The sequence below is a fragment of the Mesoplodon densirostris genome, chromosome 1 (assembly GCF_025265405.1).
Source record: "Mesoplodon densirostris isolate mMesDen1 chromosome 1, mMesDen1 primary haplotype, whole genome shotgun sequence".
In the NCBI taxonomy this organism is placed as follows: Eukaryota; Metazoa; Chordata; class Mammalia; order Artiodactyla; family Ziphiidae; genus Mesoplodon; species Mesoplodon densirostris.
In genome coordinates, this window is record NC_082661.1 from 93,044,713 (window position 1) to 93,065,013 (window position 20,301).

General features: G+C 36.0%; 1 protein-coding gene across 2 annotated transcripts in view; it reads left to right on the plus strand.

Annotated features, from left to right (window-relative positions):
- The first annotated feature begins 241 nt into the window (after nt 1-241).
- HSPA4L (heat shock protein family A (Hsp70) member 4 like) overlaps nt 242-20,301 on the plus strand; it is a 54,874-nt gene continuing 34,814 nt past the window's right edge. For both annotated transcript variants that reach the window (XR_009533153.1, XM_060105791.1), the window contains exons 1-5: nt 242-583; nt 11,566-11,623; nt 13,587-13,727; nt 17,262-17,384; nt 20,179-20,278. Coding sequence is in view for 1 of the 2 variants with exons in the window: in XM_060105791.1 (XP_059961774.1) it covers nt 477-583; nt 11,566-11,623; nt 13,587-13,727; nt 17,262-17,384; nt 20,179-20,278 (529 nt within the window). In the remaining variant the exon portion in view is untranslated. The remainder of the gene's footprint in view (nt 584-11,565; nt 11,624-13,586; nt 13,728-17,261; nt 17,385-20,178; nt 20,279-20,301) is intronic.

Below are 20,301 nucleotides of genomic sequence, written 5' to 3' on the forward strand. Positions count from 1 at the left end.
CCTCCTCCTCTCCTGCCCGATCCTCCCCGCTCCCCCTTCTCCTCCCTCCCACTCCCGGCTGCCTCAGCCGCCTCCATTTTCCAGATCTTTCTCGAACCCGCAGCTCCTAGGGCAGCCGTTGCCCGAGTGCTAACGGAAGCGGCCGAAGTCGAGGCCGGGAGCAGCCTCGGGCGCGGAGGGGGAGCTGGCGCGCCTCCCCAGCGACCGAACGCGCAGGCGCAGACCCAAGTAACTGCCGGTTGGAGGCGGCCGAGCCGCAGTGGAGAGAGACCTGGGTGGCGGAGGCTGCGGCGCGGGCGGCCTCCACCTCCTCCAGGGTTCCCCGACGCGCTGCCCTCGTTTTAATGCGCAGCGACTTCGGGTCATCTCTCCTTTGCTTCTCGTAGGAGTCGCAGTTCCAGGAGCAACAGCCTAGAAGAGGACGCGGTCCCCGCACAGAGGCTTCAGCACCATCCCCCCGACCATTAGGCAGCGGGATGTCTGTGGTCGGCATTGACCTCGGCTTTCTCAACTGCTACATCGCGGTAGCGAGAAGTGGCGGCATCGAAACCATCGCCAATGAGTACAGCGACAGGTGTACCCCGTAAGTGCCTTGTCTGGTCATAACCCTAGGAAACGTCTCCTCCCGACCCTTAACGCTTGTCCCGCCCGCTGGTTTCTTCTGATGCGCGGAATTCTGAGATGACAGGTGCAGTGCATCAACTGCGATCTCTAGGGACCGCGGGTTGGCGCGCCCAGGTGGGAGTCGGCGTACTCGCTCCGCACAGCTGCTTTTCCTTCAAGGACAAGGGACTTAACTCGGATAGCTGGCCCATCTCTCCTTTCTGTACCCACGCCCCCTCTCCACCACCCCCCCACGCCGCCCACCACGCCTCTGTCCGCCGGCGGCCCTGCTTTAGTTTTCGGGAAAGGGATTGGAGTGGGACCACCACGATGTCCGGAACACTGGAGAAAGATCTTTGGTTACCCCTAGTGGGGCTTGTGTGGGATTATTGGCCGCGGGCGGGCCTCCCCGCTCGCTCAGTAGAAAAACTGTTTATTCTTTCTGCCCTTCCTCCTTTCCCCATCTGTCAGCGTGACAGCTTTCCCTCAAAAAAGTAGGAAATGAAAGCTTAGACTGCAAATATCAGAAGATGAGTTGCAAGTTCATCTGACCCAGAAAACCTTTTTTGTTTGTTTTTAAAGAAGAGTTTGTTTTTAAAGAAGAGATTGAGATATTCAGGTTTTTACCTCAGTGTCCTTGAGAATTCGAGGTAATCGGATCGGTTTCCAGGGGCGTAGGTTAATGATACATTAATAGGGAGAGAATCAGGGATGGGAGTCGTTGGCCTCAAGTATTGGTAATGTTCATCCATTAAAGGAAAGTGGGGGAGTTAGAACCTACCAAAAGTATATTTCTACAGAATGAACCGTTGGAGAGTCAGAGGCCGCTGCCCTGTATAAGCATGACTGTGAAGTGATTCCATTACGAACACTTAACGAAACACTTAGGAGGAGTGGCATTATGTCATGGAAACATGTTTCCATACGTTCCATTGTTTCTCTGATCTGGGAAGTTAGCAAAGAATAGAATTAAGTAAGACAGGGTACGAAAAACTAGCTTCTTATTGTAGACTCCTGTTACCGGTAATTTTATGAGGAAACCAACTGTCCATATCTTATTTCCTATGGAGAGGCAACTGAACATGTTAATTTGACCGTTCTGAATGGTCCAAAATACAATACTTTAAATATAAGACTAATCTTGTCCGTGTTAAGCTAAGCCTTTAAATAATTATATTACTACACTTTTATGAGTAATTTAAATTATGTCAAGGAGATGTTGACGATAGCTTACTTGAATCAGTTTGTGCTTTGGTTTCTTTCCAAGAATATTCTATAAGGTTTTATACCATGTTTTTCTAGATTATATGCATTACATTTCTTTCACTGAAATTTTGGATCTTTGTATTCTCAAGTGTGAGCATAGGTCAGTTAATTTTCATAGTTAGAAATTTTCATACTGTTAGAACTCTTCTTTTTACATCTTTTTCTGGCTTTTATGCACAATGAGAAGGTGAAGTAGTAATTGTGAACTATTTATGACTTCATCTCTACAACGTTTTGTTTTAAGCCACAGCAGATATGGGCTTCTGCCAGAAAAGGACTATGAAATTCCACTCTCCTCTTTCAGCAGAGTAAAGGTTAATGGGGGCAGTCTTTGGCTTCAGGGACTTAGCCTATGGAGAAAAAGTGAGAGGTAGGATGGACGTTCCCCTTTTAAAGCCTTATCCTAAAAGATCATAAACCAGAATTGTAAAACAGATACTGCATTTCCCGGCTCAGAAATCTTAGTAGTGGGTCCATGACTCTTTAAATTTAAAGAGTCTGGCCAAACTTTCAAAGAGAGTTATTTAGAAATTAGGCTGCTTATTTAAGTCTTCTAGAAGTCTCTCTGTTAATATTCTTAAGCACATTGGCAAATTCTGTGTGGCTGAGATTTAATGATCTTTCTGATTGTGAGTAAGAGAGTCACTTCTAATATCTAGATTTAATGAGCCTAATCCAAAGTAGAAAGTTCTAAAGGTGGAAGGACTATTCCTAGCTTGTATCAGCAACTCTTCCCTTCTTTCTGTGGCTGTGTATTGTCATTTATCTCAGGAATATATCTTTTATAGTTACTGAACTAATACTTCACTGTAATCCAGTGTTCTTATACTGTATATTTGCTTTGCAGGGCTTACATTTTTGAGTGAAAACATAGCCCTTTCTGATCCCTAGACATTTATTCGTTAAATGCCTGTCTTGCAAAAAGCATAACTATTAGAGGACCTGTAACTTTTCTAATACACCACAGTGTTTAATAGTACACATAAAGTAGCTTTTCAAAAAATTTTTTTTCCATATTCCAGTTGCTGACATCAAGGTAATATGACACAGGTATTTCTGAGATGCAAATACATTATAAAAAGATCCTGTGAGGACTTCCTGGGTGGTCCAGTGTTTAAGACTCCTAGCTTCCACTTCTTGGGGCACGGGTTTGATCCCTGGTCAGGGAACTAATATCCCACATGACCTGAGGTGAATAGAATAGAATAGATTAAAATAGGATAAAATATTGATAAAAAGATCCTGTGGAAAAGATGTAGGAAATGTTTGATTTAGTTGGTTTCAACATCCATACTTTTTCACATTTGTTTCATTAACATACTTGATTATGGATTCATGGGAGAATCCCACGTATAAATGAAGAACAATTTAATGAAAAAGATAATTGCTTAAGTTTGGTCTACAATTAAGGGACCAAGGGCAAGTAGTTAAACCTGTTCTTCAGATTCACCTTCTGTGAAGTTGGAAGTGCTTGTACTAGCCTCTCTTTATCTCATGCATAAGTTGAAGAGGAAGAAAGAAATTAACATGCATAAATCGAATAAAATATTAACTTATTTTTTCTGAATATTTTATTTAAAATTATTATGCAAATAGTACATGTTCATTGTAGAAGTATAGGCATGTTAAAAGATGAAAATAAAAATTATAATTTTTCCATCCAGAAATAAAGCTTCCAGATGGTTTTCTCTGTGTGTATTTCAAGGGTAGATTATATTTTATATTCTATTTGGTGTCCTCTTTATATATAAAATATATTTCTATACTATTAGTTTTAGTGTCTGTATAATAATTTCCTTAATTTAAGGCATCCCTTATTGGATATTCAGGTTGTTTATATTTTCTTTTTATAAGCAGTGCTGCGATAACTATCTTTATAACTAAATTTTTGACCCTTAATTCCTTCAAATAAGTTCCTAGAAGTAGAATTACTGAGTGTGCACATTCTTAAGGCCTTAGATATGTTTGTATTGCTCAGTTAAGTATAGATGTAGGGATTGGAATTTCCATGCTAGACTCAGTTATATCAAAGTGATTAGTTTCACACATGGGAAAAGAAAACTGCAGCCAGAAATCCTCATTCAGTATCAGATTAAAGCATGTGGTCAGCTAAAACATGCTGCCTGCCTGTACTGATAATAGTGATTTCTATGTGCTAAGCGTTGTGTTTGCGCTGTCACACATATCACACCAGTTCTATGAGTTTGATAATACTAGCTATCTTTTTCCATAAGAAGCCTTAAGCAAAGTTAAGTATCTTGGCCAAGAACTAGTAAGCAGTGAAATGGATTCAGTTTCAGGCTGCTTTGACCCCTGAACCCCAATGTCCTTACATTATCCATTGGCATATGGATGGTATCTATATATTGGGTTCATGGGGGTGTAACGGGACAAATTGTCTGGGCAGTTACTGTAGAGAGAAGGATCTTTAATATCAGTCAAGTCATCTATTTTTGGCTATTTTTTAAGAAGTATTATCTTGTTTTAAAATGTTTTAATATGCTTTTAAGTTATTTTAAGAACATGTAAAAACTTTGTTTCAATTTAGAAATTCATTAAAAAATATGTACACAAAATAAGTTAGTGTAAACCTATGGAGGAAAGTAGTGTGGAAAGACTATAAACTATTAACAATGGATATTTCTTGACAGTAGAATTATAGAGTGTGCTTTTAATACATAGTCTAATGTTTTGAATTTTTATGAACTTATTTTACAATAAGGAAAATGGATCTTTCAATCAAACTATTATTTCAAGACATTTTTGTTAGGTGTACGTATTTGTTTTGTCATCAACATTCTGTAGGATCCGACTTACTGTTCAATTCTCTGTTTTTCTGTCTTCATTACTTTTTCCCTATTTCTTTCCCAGTGTATGTATAATCTGAAGATATGCGAAAATATTATTTATAACAAATATGTGAGATGTCCTCTTCAGTGCACAAAAGTAGAAATCACTTACCTTGGGGTATTGAAAATAAAAATTTTTGTACACAGAAAATGACAGAACTACAGACGTTAACAGTGGCTAGTTGGGTAGGAGGACTTTTTATGATAATAGCAGTTTGGAGTAAGAGAATATTTTTACAGTTTTTTAATTAAATATTCTTTGTACTATATGAAATGGTTTTGTTTGTATGTTTTACTATTAGCTTACATTAACTTTGATTTAAAATATTTTAAATACTGAAGAATTACATAAAGTAAATCTCCTTTTTCTCTTCCCAGACACCTCCTAAACTTTAGTGTGTTTCTATACATTTGCAAGTGTATGTATATAACTGGGATTTTTTTTAACGTAGAATTACATTATACATATTTTGCAATTGCTTTTTTCAAAATATACTGTGGACATCTCAGACTTGATCATATGACTCTAATTTATCTCATCTTTTTAATGGTTGTACAGCATTCCGTTTATCTATACACTACCATTAGTGTACATTTCAAAATATTTTGCTGTTGACAAACAAAAATTCAATGAACAGCTTCCCAACACCCTCCTTTTTTTAAAAAATGAAATTATGCCTAAAGGAGCGGGTGGGCAGGTATCTCACACTTTAGCATGGCCAAAGCTAGAACTATAAAATCTTTTAGTATGAATATTATGCACAAAACAAAATGAATCTCCAGTCATTGCCTTGAATTTGTGGGTGAAAAATTCTGAAAAGTTTCTAGAAGGCAAGGACTGATAGGTACAAATTACATAATATCTATTACGAGTTGAAGGTGTTTCATGTCATTGGTAGTTTTTTTAGTATGTGGTCACTAAAATACAAATTAATGACCATTGCCATGTTCTAATAAAACTTTATTTGCAAAAATAAGTGGCAAGGGATAATTTGCAAACCTCTGTTCTAGGCAGTCATAATCAAGACTTAAGGGCTTCCCTGGTGGCACAGTCGTTGAGAGTCCGCCTGACGATGAAGGGGACACGGGTTCGTGCCCCGGTCCGGGAAGATCCCACATGCCACGGAGCGGCTGGGCCCGTGAGCCATGGCCGCTGAGCCTGCGCGTCCAGAGCCTATGCTCCGCAACGGGAGAGGCCACAGCAGCGAGAGGCCCGCATACTGCAAAAACAAAACAAACAAACAAAAACAAAACGAAACAAAGCAAAAAAGACTTAAAATTACTGTGCATGGCTAGTTGTCTTTGAACTGATGAATTTTAAGTAAGATAGTCAGCTTTTAAAATAATGTATCTAATCTAATAATCTAAATACTTAAACAATATGTCTCATTTAATGTATCTAATCATATTGTGTCTACCTATATAAATGTGTGATTTCTGTTAATGGGTTCAAGTTATAAACTAATTTGTGAATTACGCTTACTAGAAGCATTTGGAAACTATTAAAGGAATTTTTATTATTTTTATCTGTTAAAATGTTTTATGCATTGTCCATATTGAAAGATTTGAAAGTTTATATTATTACTAAATCATAGATGCCTAGAAGTTTTATACTTTTAAGTAGCAAGCTAAAAAGGAAATGGCAACAATCAGTCCTTTTGAGAACATTCCTCCCCCACCCCTTCTAGGGCAACTTTTTTCCATATAGTTAATTTTGAGAAATAATAACTAGATGTTTTCTTTACTGTCAAACTCTCAGATCCCTTAATTTGTTTATAGGCATTGAAACACTCTAAGAATGTTGTCTCCAACTTACTTGAACCACTAAGGAATCATTTTGTACAGAACACTATTTGGGAAATGATGCAGTGGTTCTCAGCTGGAGGAGATTTTGTCCCCTAGGGCGTATCTGACAATATCTGAAGATATTGGTTGTCACACGGGGAGGGGGAAAGGAGGAGTGCTACTGGCTTCCAGCAGGTAGAGGCCAGAGATGCTCCTGAAATCCTCTAGTGCACAAAATAGGCCCACTCTCTCAAAAAAAATTAGCCCAAAATGTCAGCAGTACCAAGTTTGAGAAACCCTGCTCTATAGACATCTTGGCAACCATATCAGCGGTTGACAATTTGATTCAGAGCCAAATTGGTCATGCAAAGAGAGGACCTTTTGATTTAAACCAATTGATTGTCCTCTCATATCATTAATTCAGCTATTGTATTTCTTAGCATCCACTCAATGATAGCCAAAGAGGCTATAAATAGTAATTATGGTCTCATGGGACTGGCAAGGGAAAGCAGAGATTTCTAAAAATAGGGCTATTTTTAAAGTGTAAATGGTTGGTAAGATCAAGAGGTTTTGAATCCTTTGCTTTATAAAGAAGCAAACAAATTTAGTGTTGCCCTCTTAGGTGAGAAGTTTCATAGTCTGTTGGCAGTATGTGTTTTCTCCAACCTAACCATGCTTGGCTTTATAAAAATAGGCTTTATAAGAGAGACAGAAAATTAATCATAGATTTTAAGGGAAAATACAAGTACAACTTTCTTTTTTTTTTTTTTTTTTTTTTTTGCGGTATGCGGGCCTCTCACTGTTGTGGCCTCCCCCGTTGCGGAGCACAGGCTCCGGACGCGCAGGCTCAGCGGCCATGGCTCACGGGCCCAGCCGCTCCGCGGCATATGGGATCCTCCCAGACCGGGGCACGAACCCGTATCCCCTGCATCGGCAGGCGGACTCTCAACCACTTGCGCCACCAGGGAGGCCCCAAGTACAACTTTCTTAAAGTAACATCCTGTCATTTGATTTTTATGCCCCTCCTCTACTAAAAGTGATATAGGACATTCAGAAGCTTTTCTTATTTGTTTAGAGTTTTGTGGCATTCTTTGAGAATCTAGGACTACCACTGTGGTGGCAACATCAGACTGGGTATAATAGATTTAAGCTGCATTGTGAACTCTCCTTTTTTTTTTTCTTTTAGGTATAAAATGGAATTTCTAAATAGTAGTTGAAATAATATAAAAAGTATAATATAATTGAATTATGTGATACATAGTTGGATAAACTTGAATATCCTTTTCTATAAGAACTTTTATATCAACGTAATATGTGTGTATTTTCCTTGGTATTACTAAAGGTCAGGTAAAAGTGTTGAAAGAGAATAGGTATTTAACTTATTTTGATTTTTCTGAGAATCCTTGGCAGATATTTATTTAATGGCTGTGTTCTAGAATCTTTTTGAAAAAAGAATTGAAGGAAAGAATTTGAAGAACTTTAGTATGTGAGGAGAATTTTCTCTGTATTGAAACTGGGTATTTCCAAGTTATAACATTAAATTTTTAAACTTTAAAAGTTGTCTGCTTTTAACCTAAGAGAATATCTGATAATGATAACTGTTTAGCTTTCCTTGTGAAGCGATACAGGTGCAAAACATATTTCAGTGAATACAGCACTTAATAAATGATAGATAGTTGAATCAATCTTATTTGGAACTAAGTGTTCTAACAGAAGTTAAACTCTTGAGAATCAACCTAAGAATAAGATTTTCTGTTCATTGAAATGTTGGTAGCCTCGTATTGAAAAAAGTATTCAGAAATGTATCCAAATAATGGAGTTGAGAGTAAGATGGACTATAAACAGGCTAAGAGATGGCAAGTCCATGTTTTCTCTGATGTTTTAGGGTGGAATGCCAACCATCTGTGTTGATTGCTGTATCAGGTATGCAGATATCTACTCTGGCAAAGACTGTGTTGAATCAAGGAGTTATTTGCAAGAGAAATGAAGATGTCACCTGAACCACTGATTCTTAACTATATCCTGTTTTGGCCAGATCATAATTAAAAGTAACTTCCATTTCATTCATCTGTTCATCACATTTAACATTTTAGTCCTAAATATATATCTGCTTGGATGTCTCAAAGGTACCTCAATCTCAACATGTCCAAAATAGAACTTGTGAAGGTCCATCCCCAAACGTGTCTCTCTTACAGTGTTTTCTGTCCCATTGCATGGCACCACTATCTACCCTCTTATGCAAACTGGAAACCTAGACATTATTCTTGACACTTGCCTCTTCCTATTATCTATTCCAGCACTGTTCAATAAAAATAAATATAATGTATGAGAGCCACATACATAATTTTAAATGTTCTAAGTAGTTACATTAAAAAGGTAAGAAACAGGCAAAGTTAATTTTAATACACTTGATTAAATCAGTATATTCAAAATCTTATTTCAACATTTAATCAGTGTTTTAAAATTAATGAGATACTGTAACATTTCTTTTAAAATTTTAAATCTTCAAAATCCAGAGTGTATTTCACACTTAAAATAAATACATCCAATTCAGACTAACTGCGCTGGAGCTCCAGTGGCACACTTGGTTAGTGTGAGGTATTTATACAGCCTTGTTGCATTTCATGTGCCTGATAGCCACGTGTGTCTGGTGGCTGCCGGATTGCACCGCGAAGACCTAGTTCATCACCAAGTCCTTTGAGTTTTAGCTCCTAAAATCTCTTAATTCCTTTTCCTTCTGTCTCAGCTGCTATTATACTGATAGAGATTATTGATAACTTCTAGCCCTCCTCCCATTCCTGTAGTCCAAATGATCTCCACCAAACACTCCCCTAATTGAATCCATCATCATTTACTCTTCCTTCAAATCTCATCACTTTCTCCAATAAGCCATTCCTGATCCTCTTTTAGGTCAATTCGTGTTGTTGTCTACTCTCATTGCACCATGTGTACCCATTTTTGTACCACCTAGTTTACTTTCATTTGTGACTCTATAGCAATATAAGTTCCAAGGGAGCCAAAACGACGTCTGACTTTTTTCCCCTTATTATTATAGCTTTAGTACCCAACAGAGTGCCAGACATGTAGTAGTTACTCAGCATTCATCTGTTAAATTGACTGAATGAACTTAACTGCTTGCCCTTCCCTGAAAAATCCTGTGTCCCCAGTATAACAATATCTTGTTCAGCCCTTGAAAAGCACTGTTCTGGGATCTTTTTTTTTTTTCACTTTGTATTATATGTAAGCATGGAGTGTTCATTCTATTATTCAAAAACCTTTAATGAACTCTCATAACCTACTGAAATATATTTCAAATTTATAATATATCATTTGAGACACTGTATAATCTGGCCCTCTGATGTATCTACCAAAATGCCCTATGAAACTAGCAAAGTTGTATTCTTCCTAGTCTCCAAGTGAGCATTAACCTTAGGAACCATCTTCCCTTTCTTTCAGTAAGTACCTTGGTTATGTACCAGATATCTAGACCAGTGCTATCCAGAACTTTCTATTCTACAGTGTATGTTCTATGTATTTTCTGTTCTCTGCATATCCAGTACCCATATATAGCTGTTAAGCACTTGGCTCTTGAACCCTTGAAATGTGACTAATGCTGAGGAACTGAATTTTTAATTTTAGTCAATTTAAATTTTACTAGCTACATGTGGCTAGTGGCTACCATATTGGATAGTGCAGATCAAGGCAATGGGACATACATTATCTGCCTACATGGCGTTCACATCCTAGTGTGGAGATAGTCAGTAAAAAAATAAATTGTAACAGATGGTGATACATTATGGAGAAGAATAAAATTGGGGAAACAGGAGATGTATGTATTGGGGAGGAGCAAGAATGTTATTTATATAAGATAGAGAAGGTATCTCGGATAAGCTGACATTTGAGCCAGAGACATGAAAGAAGTGAGAGCTCATGGCATGTGTTCCAGAAAGAGAGAACAGCGTGTACAAAGCCCCTGTTGCAGAAATGTGCTTGCCCTGTTCCAGAAATAGCAAGGAGACCTGTGTACCTAGATTGAAGTTACAGAGTAAAGCAGCTAAGAACCAAACCATGAAGGGCTTTATTGGCTGTCGCGGAGATAGGACACCATTGAAGGTTTTTAGCAGAGGAGTTTGTCTTTAAGAGGATCACTCAGGCTGTCATATTGAGAATAGACATATACTGGGAATGTCCTTTTCCACAAAACAGATACATATTAAAATGCTTTCTTTTCTTTCAAGTCTTAATTCAGAAATCACATCTTCCACCTGCTTTTCCTAAACCTTATTATCTAGAAGTGATTATTCTCTTTGCTAGTATCATTCATAATTTTATTTTATATGTTGATTTTTTGGATAGACTAAATTCTCCAAGCACAGTGATTGTAGCTAGTATACACACAATGCCTGTAAATATTTTTTGATTGAATGAATAATTACCTGTAATTACAACTGAAACCATGAAAACATTTTCTCGAATCACAACATGAAAATTTTTGTAAGTTTTTTTGATAAAAATGTTACTCTACACTTGTTTTTATAAACAGAATTACATTTGCAGTAATAAAGGCAACAATCATATAGTTCAAGGCATTTACCTATATTCACTCACTTAATCTTCACACAACTCTGTGAGTAGGTATTATTATCAACACTATCTTCTTGATGGGAAGCTGAGGCAAATAATGGTTAGGTAATTTCTACAAGGTTACTCAGCTGTTAATCGGCAGACCCAGGATTTAGATCCAAGGAGCCTGGCCTTACTAAATAGTTAGTTTTGTTTAGTAAGTCATAGACCAGTAGAATTTGAAAAACAATTTTGGGACCAATACAGTGTTGCCAAGTATTAGCACATTAAGAAAAATTCTAACGTTTATTCTGACCACTATTCTATTACTTAAGAAAGTTAAAAAATATGTAAAATTCTGATTTCAGTAACCTATTTTTTGAGTAATACATAATTATATTCATTCCTTTAATTCATTTTTGTATAAAGAGAAGCAGAGTAATAGCACATTAGTATAAAAATACCTTGAGAACAAACTTTTTGTTTTTTTCCTGTTTAGAGCCTGTATATCTTTGGGATCAAGAACGCGAGCCATTGGAAATGCAGCTAAGAGCCAGGTAAATTGTTCCTGTGATGTTTTGACTTACAGGCAGAGTTAACTTCATATTGGTAACTAAGCTCCCATTTTATGTACTTGAGAGTGAAAAAAGAGAATAAAGAAGATGACTGGTCCTAATATCTTTGTATCTTATTAGATATGTTTTGCTTTGGGTTGTACAATATTTCTTGAATTTTATTTTTAAAAAATCTTAGTTGTGAAGTCAGAGTATGCTACCAAATGGCGTCAGTTTTTCCTTGTATGGTCACTTTCTATGAGGGATATCCTCCTATCTAGAATATATACTTCTACAACAAGTGAATGATGTCTTTGCAAAAGAAGGTGGAAAAATGGAGAAACTAATATCCAGAGTAATCCTCTGTGGCTACTATTTTACTACTACTTTACATGGAATCTGTTTAAGTATTTATATTTCTAGGCTTCTGAAATCCGTTTGCATAAAACATTCACTTCTAACATTCCATGCTATAGGTTCATTTTCCTTGGACTTTATTACCATGAACCAAAACCCTTAACAATTATTTCTTACATTTTAATATATACCTGAGTCTTCTTTATTACAAAATAAGTCTGTTTAATGGGGCATTTTTCCTCATGACTTTTTGTACTCAATTATTCAATTGACTCATTTATCCACGAATTTTTGCTTAAGATTTTTTGTATCAAGATTGTCTTACAGTTAGCCTGTGTATGAATGTGTTTTTTTCTTTCTTTTCCATTTTCATATTACAAATAAACAAATGTTGTTTGTGCCAAAAGGACCCCTTCACTAAAGTTTACATCTCGTATTCTGGCTGATCTTCCTCTTCTTCTTTTTTTTTTTTTTAATTCTCATTTTTTTGGGCTGCGTTGGGTCTTAGTTGTGGCACACAGGATCTTCGATGAGGCACGCGGGATCTTTTCGTTGCAGTGCTCGGGCTTCTCTCTAGTTGCAGCTTGCGGGCTTCTCTCTAGTTGTGGCATGCCGGCTTTCTCTCTCTAGTTGTGGCGCATGGGCTCTCTGGCTCCAGAGCGTCTGGGCTCTGTAGTTTGCGGCACATGGGCTCTCTCGTTGAGGCGCGCAAGTTCAACAGTTGTGGTGTGTAGGCTTAGTTGCCCTGCGGTATGTGGGATCTTAGTTTCCTGACCAGGGATCGAACTGGTGTCCCCTGCATTGGAAGGCGGATTCTTTAACCACTGGACCACCAGGGAAGTCCCCTGGCTGATGTTCTAAGTGTATCGTAGACCTCAGACTCTCTGAAGAAAGCAAACTATGAGTTACTTCTCCAAAAAAGCTAAAGAGATCAACATGGTAATTCAACATCCCAGTAGTTTTCATCTCATAATTGAAGATCAAGATCTACTTGGCTTTAAAGATCACTAAGAGGGCAACAACTGGATCTCAATAATATTCTATAGTTTGAACTACATGTTCTAGTTAAAGAAAAAAATTACTTTGCCAAAATACAAGCTATTTACAAATTAAGACACTTTAACTTAGCATCATGTTACATGGAAGGAGTTTTAATTTACTAGCCTAGGAGCAGTTTTCAGCAGTGGAAGCAACATAGTAACACAAAGAATAAGATATTGAGAGTAAAAGAAAAACATGGCAATAAAAAACATAGTTTAAATAAAAACACAAATGAAAGTGGAAAGAAAGAAATCAAAGATACTAATTTATTAGCCCAAAAGTGTTGAAGAAAGCCAGAAATGAGTTGTAGATAGATTTTCATTGTATTATTTGAAAAGTTTTAAAGTTTTTGTTCTTTTTTGAATCTAACATTCCTAAGGTAGGAGCAGAGTTGGAGGGGCAATAGTGTAATTTTTCTATCAATTAGAAACCAGAAGAATGAATGATAGTGTGTGATTCTGAACTTGGATATATAGGATAAGGAGACTCGGTGATTCTCAAGTATTAGCATAGTGTTTATTTTGCATTAATTAAGTAATTGATAAATAGAAGTGTTTACTGCCAACAGATAGTCACGAATGTAAGAAATACAGTTCATGGTTTCAAAAAGCTTCATGGGCGATCATTTGATGATCCTGTTGTGCAAACTGAAAGGATCAGGCTTCCCTATGAGCTGCAGAAGATGTCTAATGGAAGTGCAGGAGTTAAGGTAAGCTTATATTCCCAGAATGCAAACATATGTTCAAATTAAAGAAACCAAATATGATAATATTGCCTGTTTTTAAATACTTAAAAAATTTTTAATTTAACTCCTTTCCTCTGGATGCAGTACCTATATACCAAAAATACAGAGAGTTTTTGTAATATGCTTTAGTGAATGCAAAAAAAAAATCTGATTTAGAATAATAATCTTTTTAATCCAAATACTTTTATTGTCAAGAAAAAAGGATTATTATTTGGAGAACTTTTAGAGGTGAACCACTTTTAAGAAATAAAGGCAGAAATATATGTGATTTAGAAAAATAGACCCCAAAAGTATGTTAATTTCTATAATGAGCCTTCTCTAATTTAGAAGAATCTTGTAACATATTATAGAAGTATTAAAGCAAACTCTTCTTCCAAGTAAGAGATGGATTCTGGATTTTTACTTTACATCCTGAGACAGAAAGTTATAGATTGGTTAACAAAAACTAACAGAATACCCCAAACCACAGAGTTATTACATGGCTCAGCAATTCTACTCTTAGGTATATACACAAGAGAATTGAACCATATGTGCACACAAAAATTTGTACACTAATGTTCATAATAGCATTATTTATAAAGGCCAGAAAGTGGAAACAACCCAAGCATCTATCAGCTGATGAGTGGATAAACAAAATGTGGTATAGCTATTCAACGGAATATATTATTTGGCCATAAAAAGGAGTGAAGTACTGATATGTGCTACAACATGGATGAACCTTGAAAACATGCTAACTGGAAATAAGGCAGATATAAAAGGCCATATATTGTATGATTCCATTTTTATGGCTATCCAGAATCAGGCAAATCAATAGACATGGAAAACAGATGTGTGGTTTCTAGGAGTTAAGGGTAAGGGGGAATGGGTAAATCTACTACTACTACTGCTAATGGGTCACTCTTTTTAGGGTGATGAAAATGTACTACAGTTAATGGTAATCAGTGTAGAGCTTTAAATAGACTAAAAACCACTGAATTATGTACTTCAGAAGGATAAACTTTATGTGATATGAATTATATCTCAAAGTTAAAAATTTTAATAGCTGATTTTAAACTTGATATATATTTCCATGTTTAGAAGAGGGTTCTGACTACAGGATGGATGATGAGTTATAGTAAGGAGACATGAAACTTACAGTAGTTCAAAAAAGACACCATGAGAGATTAAAGACAAGTTGAAAAATGGTGAAGTTTGTGGATCAGGAGGTGAAATTTGTGGATCAGGAGTTGCTGACTAGGAAGCTGGATGGGTCATGAGAGCAGTAAATGAGATAAAGAATAATATTCACATGTCCTTTAGATATGAAAACTTCTGGTTAATGACTTTGTGGAGCAGTTTTATTCTAAACTACTTAAATTCTTTTGCTTTTATTCTTTCAAAAGAAAATTAAAAGTTATGCTTTGTGAGTAGTTTGATAGAAACAAAATAATTTTTACAGAAAGCCAAAACCTAATTTTTTTTGACATATAACATTGTATTAATTCAGGTATACAACATAATGATTCAATATATGTATACATTCAAAATGATCACAGTAAGTCTAGTTAACATCCATCACTGCACAATTTTTTTCCCTTGTGATGAGAACTTTTACCATCTACTCCATAACTTTCTCTATCTTTTTTTGCCCTCTAGTTTTGGTGGCCATGTCTTATGAAAGAATGCATTAGAAGTAAAGTCTTCTCTTGTTGCAGAGCACGGGCTCGAGGCATGCGGGCTTCAGTAGTTGTGGCACGCAGCCTCAGTAGTTGTGGCACACGGGCTTAGTTGCTCCGCAGCATGTAGGATCTTCCCGGACCAGGGCTCGAACCCATGTCCCCTGCATTGACAGGCAGATTCTTAACCACTATGCCACCAGAGTAGTCTGAAGTAAAGTTTTTTAACACCTTGTATATCTTTTTTTTTTTTTTTTTTTTGGCCAGGCCGTGCAGCTTGCAGGATCTTAGTTCCCCGTTCAGGGATTGAACCAAGGCCCACAGCAGTGAAAGCGTCAAGTCCTAACTACCGGACCACTAGGCCAAAACCTAATTTTTAAGTGATGCAATTTTTATACAGTCATAGTGAGTGCATGTAAGCTAGTTGAAGAGGCTTTGAAAACTTTAATCAGTCCTGTGTCAAACTAAGTTTCTTCATCTTTTGAAGACTGAAGATCTTTAGCATTCAACTTCTCAAGCATTTTATCCACTTATTTTTTCTGACATTTGTTTGAATAAACTTTGATGTTTATTTCATCTAACTTTTATATTATTATTATTATTTTATTTATTTATTTTTTGCGGAACGCGGGCCTCACTGTTGTGGCCTCTCCTGTTGCGGAGCACAGGCTCCGGACGCACAGGCTCAGTGGCCATGGCTCACGGGCCCAGCCACTGCGCGGCATGTGGGATCATCCCGGACCGGGGCACGAACCTGCGTCCCCTGCATCGGCAGGCAGACTCTCAACCACTGCGCCACCAGGGAAGCCCTATATTATTTTTAAAAATACTGTATTGTTGTGCCTCCTATAATCAGACTAAGACACATGGGTACTTGATTCATTTTCCCTTGTTTCAGCGTGCTTGATTTCTTCCCATGTTTAAAGACAGTAATTTCATGTAATGCTTGGTTTTGAACTTACTTGTAAATTGATTTGGAAACAAATGGCTATCAATTTGAAGTCTGTTTCAAAGTAAATTTTATATACTTATTTATACATACTTGTACACTTATATACAAACATGCACTGTGGTGCTTGAGAAGTTCTTTAAAGCTCTTCCAAAGTTTAGTGTATTCACTCCATTGGAGTACAAAGGTAAAAGACATGGCCTTTTCTTCTGTAAGTTAAATGTATTATTGTATGGGTTCTAAGGTAACTTTGTATTGCTTATAAATATTGTGGTTGTCATTATGAAAGGGTTTGATTACTTGAATAAAGCAGTGTATTCCTTGGTCAAGAAGCACTGTAAAGTTTCATTTTAGGTGCTTAAATTCAACCTAGTCTTAAACCTGTGTATGAGATGAAGTGGTTATTTTAAAAAATAATTTTAAAATTCCATGTATACATCTATATACAGTAATATATATTAAATTTCTTTTTTTTTAAATAAGGAATTTTTTCTTTTGGCTGTGTTCTCATTTCCTTTTCACAAAACTATTACTAAAGTTTTCATTTTAAACCCAAGAAGAGTTCTAACTTCCAAAAGAAAGATTATTTGATCTTTTTCCCCTTATTTGTTTATAAGAGTAGTGAATGATAAAACTTGCTTTTCTGGGAGATGGGGATCTGGAGCATGTAAAGACACTCTAATAGATAATTTATTTGGTTGTAATACTATGTGTAAGGCACTGGAACTTCAGAGATGAGACAATGATACTAGAGCAATCCTTTTGGTATATAACTTCATTGAGCAAGGACTTAGCCTTTTTCACTGTTGTGTATCGGTCATGTATAAGGTAGGTACTCATAAAATACTAGATGAATAAATGACTCTTGATAAATATCTCCACTTTTGGCTTTAGGTGCGATACCTAGAAGAAGAGAGACCTTTTGCAATCGAGCAAGTTACTGGAATGCTGTTGGCTAAGCTTAAAGAGACTTCAGAAAATGCTTTGAAGAAACCAGTGGCTGACTGTGTGATTTCAGTAAGTTTTACCTCAGTAATGAACACTCTTGAATCATATTTTCCAGTGTATTAATGTTGTATTGAAATATTTTTCTTCCCTTTTCTTTATTCCTTCTGCCCTTATCCAGTAAATAACCTAAATCCATTTTTACTTTTATGTTAAAAAATTATTTTATTTGATAAAGTTCAGGATTGAGTTTCCCATAAAGTTAACTGTGATAATCAGTGAATCTTAAAATAAAAACTAATGTATGTGATTAGTTGGTGACTGCTGTACCTGCCACTTATCCCTAAGAATCTTTCCAGGTAGCACTTAACGTCCCACCTCTAGGAACGGACCTTATTAACATTTATGTCAAAGGTTGAAAGTGCCCAGTTGGGAATTTGAGATTCTGTATATTCTGTATCAGAAATAAAAGATCCTTTTTTTAAAATGATAAATTAGATGTATTTAATGTGTATACTTCCAGAAGTTTTGACATATGCATACACCCGTGATACCATCATCATCACAATCAGTATAATAAACACATTTATCACCCCTCAAAATCCACTTGAGCCTTTAAGATAAAGATTGTTTGTATATAAGATGAACAATATGACGCTTTGATATACATAGTGAAATGATCACTACAGTCAAGCATATTAATGTATCCATCTCCTGTGGTTACTTTTTTTGTGTTTGTGTGGTGAGAATACCTGAGATCTACTTTCTTAGCACATTTCCAGTATATAATAGTGTATTGTTAAGTGTAGTCACCATGCTGTACATTAGATTTCTAGAACTTATTCATTCTACATAACTGAAATTTTGTACCCTTTGGCCACTGTCTCCCCATTTCCCCCACTCCCTGCCCCTGTTAACCACCATTCTACACTATCATATGAATTAGACTTTTTTAGATTCCACATATAGGTGAGATCATGCAGTACTTTTCAGAAAGAAAAGATCTGTCTTTTAAAGATTCTTAACAAAGCGTTTAATCTTTTACCCCCTGTCTTATCTCTTGAGATTCCATTATGTATTGATAACTAGTTTTTAAGTTATATGTTGTCACCTAAATGTGAATATATTCTTAGTACTGTTAAACTTGACTACGTAAGTTCAGGAATCTCATGTCATCAGAAAAATAGAATCGTATTATGAACTCTTCAGTGAATTTAGTAATTAAAATTTGTCAGGTGTATTTATTTATTTTTTTTTAATATTTATTTATTTGGTTGTGCTGGGTCTTAGTTACGACAGGCGGGCTCCTTAGTTCCGGCATGCATGTGGGATCTAGCCTTGACCAGGGATCGAACCTGGGCCCCCTGCATTGGGAACATGGAGTCTTAACCACTGCGCCACCAGGGAAGTCCCTGTCAGGTGTATATAGAATTTTTTAATGAGAGAAAAATATTAGCTTAGTATTTTGTTTTCCAGTCATTTTGTAATAGTAAATGATAGAGTTTACCATTGTCCAGGCCCTATTAAAGGCATTTAACGTGTATTAACCCATTTAATCCTCAGAACCACTCTGTAGGTAGGATATTATTAACCTCAATTTCACAGATGAAAAAACTGAGACACAGAGAAGTTAAATAACTTGTGGTCATAACTCTTCCATTATACTGCTACTTGAAAGTATATGTCAGAATGGTGCACATTTTAAAAATGTATCTTAAATTCAAATCCATCCCTATTTATTTAGCCATACTTGATTTTACTTTCATGTCAGAAATTAGTATCAGAACATGGCATTGTGAACTTCTTGGGCATTATTAACTTTGTAATCAGTGCAGTAGACCCATGTGAGCTGTACAAAGGGAAGTATTTTCTGCTCTATACACTGTCATATCCCTAATGGCTAGAAAAGTACTGGTACATAAGTGCTTAGTGAAAATTAAGTGAACCATACCTTATAATTTAGATTTTTGTCTGAAGGATAATACCAAAATCAGGATATACAAACTTATCAAAATTCAAATTCTTTTTGTGTTATTATCTATTAAATGAAATTTCTAAATTCAAAAAGCACTAAGATTGGTGGAGACTACTTAAAATTGGAAGAGCCCCAAGTTTTGTACATGGATATACTTAATTAGCTTTTTAGAAATTTGTCTGTAGACCAAATGAAAGTGCTTCTTAGTTTGACAGTAATAAGTATATGTAATCTTAATTATTAGTTTAAAATTAAGAGCTTATTTTTAATAGAAATATATTTAATGTTTTTTTGTGATTTATAAAGAAACACATGATCATCATAAGTCCCCTGCAATACAGTTCCCCCTCCCTTTGAAATACAACCATTGTAAACATTTGGGAATATATTCTTCTAGTAGTACATACATATACTAAAGTGAAAGCATGCTCTACATGCCCCCTTTTTTTAATGTAATAAAGATACTATTCCATGACAATTCAGATCGATCTGATTCTAACATCTATATAGGATTCCATTATGTGGATATAACATATTTAACCAATCTCATTTTAATAGACTCTTGGGTTTTTAATGTTTCATTATTAAAGATTAACAAATAAGTATTTTTATAGACCAACATGAGAAGTATTTAACATATTTTTGAAATCCTACAATATTAATTTTATTTTACTAATTGCTTTAAATTTGTGTTCATACTTTAGGTCAAAACTTTATGATGTAGAAATTGCCAACCTTAAAAAAAAACTAGTATTTTTTCCTCATTTATTTAATTAGAACACCAGTCTTTGCCTTAAGCTGTACATAAGTTCATTTTTCAATTGATGAAATGTTTAAGTAAAATCTATTACATTGAACTAATAACACTTAATTATTGTTTTGCAACACCAGATTCCGAGCTTTTTCACTGATGCTGAGAGAAGATCTGTGATGGCTGCAGCCCAGGTTGCAGGCTTAAATTGTTTAAGGCTAATGAATGAAACTACTGCAGGTGAGCAGTTTGCAGTTTGAAAA